Source organism: Triticum aestivum, chromosome 7A, assembly GCF_018294505.1.
Source record: "Triticum aestivum cultivar Chinese Spring chromosome 7A, IWGSC CS RefSeq v2.1, whole genome shotgun sequence".
In the NCBI taxonomy this organism is placed as follows: Eukaryota; Viridiplantae; Streptophyta; class Magnoliopsida; order Poales; family Poaceae; genus Triticum; species Triticum aestivum.
Genome location: NC_057812.1, coordinates 719584859 through 719590107, shown reverse-complemented (window position 1 = coordinate 719590107; position 5249 = coordinate 719584859). Strand labels below are relative to the sequence as shown.

At 45.7% G+C, this 5249-nt stretch overlaps 1 protein-coding gene across 2 annotated transcripts in view; it reads left to right on the top strand.

The window, feature by feature from the left end:
- Positions 1-2813, top strand: part of LOC123149680 (uncharacterized) — a 23007-nt gene extending 20194 nt beyond the window's left edge. For both annotated transcript variants that reach the window (XM_044569388.1, XM_044569387.1), the window contains exons 4-6: positions 113-466; positions 576-1860; positions 1948-2813. In XM_044569388.1, the coding sequence (XP_044425323.1) occupies positions 113-466; positions 576-1860; positions 1948-2565 (2257 nt within the window). In that variant the 3' untranslated portion in view covers positions 2566-2813. The remainder of the gene's footprint in view (positions 1-112; positions 467-575; positions 1861-1947) is intronic.
- Positions 2814-5249: the final 2436 nt, after the last annotated feature.

Genomic DNA, 5249 nt, shown 5'->3' with positions numbered 1-5249 from the left:
CATGGAGTATTCTGTAAGTTAAGTCGGTAGTATTTTGCCTGGTAGCACATACACAATTTTTTCCTTGTCACTTGACATAATGCACTGCTTAAATTGCAAGTTACATGTCCAGGGTCTCTGCTGATGTCGATCTGAAGGGGAAGTTAAAATATATCGTGGAATCGGTGGTTGGACTCTACCGTGCTATATTTGCCACACTGAACCCAAACGGTATCAATGACCCCTGGCTAAGCCGACTGCTAGCAGGTGTTGTGTTGTTATGTCACCTGCTGCTCGCCCCGATTGTGGTATGCCCTCTAGCGGCTCTCTACGTGTGTGGGCCACTGCTGAGCGCCGGGATTTCGGTGTGGCGTCTAATAGAACGTGATTACGGAGTTGAGAAGAAGCAAGAAGCTGACAACTTGCAGCCGGCTCTGATCGTCTTGTACTCACTGGCCACGTTGCAGGGACTGCTCTTTTGTTACAGGTTTTTCTCGTTTGTCTTTGTTTCCATAAAGGGGAGTTCATTGACTCAATAACCGCATCAAGGCTATGCAAACTGCACTGAGTAAAAATCCAACCTTCTGTTACTGCAGGTTCTACTCGTCTTTTGCCCGAGAGGACCTAGTGAAGGATGTGGCAGAAGCGTACAAGATGAACGATGTCAATTTGGTGGATGAATACTTGAGGGATACCATGGCTGAGTGCGAGAAGGACCCAGCATTCTTCAAGGAAAGAAACCTCGCTACATACGCTGTGGGAATGATCGAGTCCAAATCATCTGAAAGCTCCCTTTCGGGGGCAAGGATTCTGGACAGGCTCTTGGAACACGTGCTCGATGCAGAGGTCAAAGCAAAGGAGGAGCTCTTAAAGCACGCTCTGGCAACAGAGGAGCATGCGCTAGGAGTCACACCAGAGAAGCAGAAAGCGCTCACAGTCACAGCAGCGGACGCCGAGGAGCTCACAGCGCAGCTCATCAGTTTGGCGTCCTCTAGCCATGTACTCAAGAAACTTCTGCAGGCGCTGGATTCCACAAGCCCGCACGGCGAGACCGTGAGGGGGGTTGCCGCCAACATAGTGGCCCACCTTGCCGGCAGGACACCTCTGATGCAATTTCCACGAGTGATCCAGCGCATAGGCTCGCTGCTCGACATCCCTCGGCAGCAATTTCAAGAAGACTACAGGAAACTCATGGAGAAAGGCTTCGTTATCCTTCTCAAGCTCGCTGCCGACGAGGACAATTGCAGAGCCATAAGCAACGCCCAGGGCGTGCTCTCCAGGATCATGGCGCCAGTGTGCTCCGACTTGCTCCACCTTCTCGACCACGACGCATGGTGGTCCACCATTGTAGCCGCTTCATTGAAGGTCATGTGCCGGCTCGTGGCTGGTCCGGGAGAGACTGGTGCCCAGCTGCGTAAGCAAATATCAAGGAACAAGGAAGCCATCCACGGCATGGAAGGGATCCTCAATTGTTGCCAATGTGGTGAACAGCAGCTTCACATATTAAGCATTGAGATCCTGACGAAGCTACACATGGACGAGGACTCTCTGAGCGGCGGTGTGAACAAGCAAAGCAGAGGAAATTATATCGTCATGCTTGCTTCCATCTTCACTGACGCTAGCAAAGCCTGCTCCATCAGAGAGTTGGCAGGTGAAGCCCTGGTGAAGCTAAGTCAAAGTGAAAATGATGCTGCTATCATCCTGAAGGCAAATGATTATGTTGTCCATGACCTCAGTAATATCCTCCTTTTACATGCTGTGGACAACAACACAAAACGAATTATTGCAGCTAAAATCCTGAAGCATCTCTACATTCATTACAAAGAGAATGATGAGTATCTCAACATACTTACAAAAACCTTGGAGGATGTAGTGCCAAAGGTTATCAGATACTGTTTTTTGTGTTCTATTTTTATCCGCCCCCCCCCCCTATCAAATTATTAATTAAACATTCTCTTAATGGTACAGGTTCTTCGAGAGATACTACCTGTTTTGGGGTTGGAAGGGAAGGAGACACCATTGGCAGAAAACGGAACAGATAACAACAGTTATCTTTTCCTAGGCACCCCTGACATAGAAGCCCAACAAGTTGGTGCTGCGCATGATGACAACAGTAACAACAAAACATTCCCTCGTCCGCAAAACGATTCAAGGAAAGTGCAGGCAGCTTTATTATCTCTTGTTGCGGCGATATTTGACAAATTGATCATCCAAGATCGTAATTTGGCTCAACTGATTGATAAAATTTCTCCTGGAGATTCTGCCTCTAGCTTTGGCAATAAGCTCAAGGAGATGGTGATGGCACCGACAAATAGCGAACCCATGGAAAGTTGCCTGAGCATAATGAAGAACGCCAGCAAGATGGTTATATCAATGATGAAACACAATGACAGCTGCCTCAACGGAGATTTCTTGAAGATCTTTATACAATATATGTCCAAAGTTTGCAAGACCACGTTGTGTCTCGAGGGCTCTATGATTTTAGACAAAGCCAATCATGGCACAGTGAAGCCTTATAGTACTCTCACTTCTCTGGTGAAAGAAGCACAGGAACTTCTCGTCACGAAGGAGCCAAAAGAGCGGTGAACTACATGGGCGCATGGTGACTTTTCTTTGGCGCATTATGAAAAATAAAGTAGACTGAACCATCTGCAATATATATGCAGACTGTATGCGCTCTGTAATGGAACTTCTATTGTTCTTTGTGTGTGTGAATCCTAGCTATCCTGTGTTATTATTTCTGAACAGCCACTAAACGACTGGTAGTGCATTATCCTGTGTTTTTGTAAATATTTCAGCACGCCTGTCATCCTAGTCAAGATTTCCTTCGCCAATTTGTATCATTAGATGGCCACACTAATGCATACTGGGTCATCACACGCGGTTAAAAACCCTCATCGCACATACAGTTAAGAACCGTCGCCTTGCGACGGTGCGCAATAGGGGAGGTGCATCACACACGTTACAGGATAACCATGTGTGATAGGTTGTCAGGATGCAGACAGTTAGGCAATAGCAATCGTAAGCGATGCCAAGCCCTATCACACATAGTTTAGCTCGCACCAACGTGTGGGATTGACATATCATTGCACACGGCTCCACTGAAGAAAACACATGTAATTATTTGGCAAACACAGATGGCGAGGAAAGGGTAAACTTTTGTGAAATGTATTCTATGACACACGGACAAGCTTATGTAAATGTTTGACGTCTTTACCATCATAAAAGCGTGGTACACACAAAAAGTGTGCGATGTCTTGTACCATTACACACGGTTTGCATCTAGTTTACGAGTGGACGGTTCCTTTGAAGCTCACGTGTGGTATGAGAAGCTTCCGGACACGATTGGAACGGTCTTATCTACGTCTCGTCATACACGTATCGTTGGTCAATAACGTGTGTGATGATCAGTGATTCAGTGCATCACACACACATGGTTAAATTCTTAGCGTGCACTTTTCTATTATCGCACATGGATCTGGGGCTTTGAAGGCGATCGAGACGGTGCACACGTTGTCGGGTGGATTTCTTGGGACGGATCCGGGTGAAAACCTGGTTTTCGATTGATGGTCGGAGCCAGTGATGACGATGCCCCTATCATCGTTTCCTTCATGAAGGCATCATCGAGGTGAAACTCCCAACTCCACTCAACATCTCCGGGGGAAACCCTAAATCAGCTGATCAGATGTTGGCAGCAAGCATGTGTCCTTACCCCCTTGGAGGCGGCATTCTTGGAGGTACACTCGGCTTCGTGGGACCAGCGGACGGCATCTTCGGTGGAGCGGTGCTTCATCCTACAAATTCATGGCGACGGATCTCGACGGCGTGGCGCAGTGCAGATTCGGAGTTTGATGTGCGAGATGGACTCGCGCAGGAGGACGACGATGTCTGGCGTCGTGGTGGCGTCGATGGCAGAGAGACCTGAAACGGTAGATGCAACAGTACAGTTCTGAAGATGGATTGGTGGTAGGTGGTTGCGGCGGCCTCATACCCGGCAGACGTCCTGGTTGAGGAGTATGCCGGACTGGTAGGTGCCCCATACCCGACAGATGTCCTGGTTGGGACCTCAGGTCTTAGATGTTTAGGTTTGGCTGCGATGTCTGTTTGGTATTAGACTCAGGACAGTTGCTGCTTAGCGCTGGCTTTAGTCTGACTGTTCTATGACTTTGTAAGGTCTTATGAGAATAATTAATACAGTGGCCGCATGCATCGCCCAGATGCAGAGGCCGGGGTCCTCCTCCTTTTCTAAAAAAGAAGACACTTGCCAACGTGAGCTTTTGTCCTGGATCACACAAACATATTTTTGAGACACTAGCACATATGCCCGTGCGTTGCAACGGGTTGTTGTTTTGTGCAATCATAATGTGCCACATCACCAGATTCACTACAAAGAACATGCAGCAACACAACATCTTTCTACAAAATGAAGATAAAAAATAGGATGCAATTTAGCTGCGTTCATATTTTCTTTTCGGGGCATAATCTCTCACTAATTTCATTTAAGTATAATCCTTCCATTAATTACCATGACGTCCTCACCCGTTTTAGTCGGGAATCAATTCCCTCATTTTTCTAATTTAGTAGCTCCTCCATTGAAGCCTACGAATCCTTCATTTTAATTATCCTACCTTTTAACCTCAAATCCTCCTTCAATTGGATATTTATTAAGCTTACAATCTTTCTTTTAATTATTCCACCGATTTACCCATAACCCTATCTTTAATTAGCCACATATGTTTATATATTCTATTTAAGACCACAATCCTTCCTATAATTAGCTCATTCGGTTAACTATTTCGCCCTAAACATGCGGGTTGCTTTCCTTTGTTTTAACCGTCTGTTGGTTGATTTCTGAGGCCGCTCATATATTTACTGATGGGAATCATTATAAAAGAATAAAGTGGGATTAGTAAACGTGAAAGATGCATATCTCGTTGATTGTTACATCGAAGAGCTGGACTTCGCGGTCTATATGGAAGCTCATAGACCGTCCATCAACGTACAAGTACCTAAGACGAAAATCAACAAAAAGGACTAAACCAAACCAAGAATACCTATTCCCTTTAATAGTAGGTATAGATATAGATGTGTGTGTTGTTGATAAACCGAAAGGAGAAAAAAATCCCAGATTTGAATTAGCTCTGCAAAATGCAAATTTGTCAGAATATGAATTCGAACAAATGTTGCCCACAACAAGGACATTTATTAATTTTGGCTAATAGTTATGTACACTACGGATAATGATTGCTGGCTAGGTAAAATTCACACAC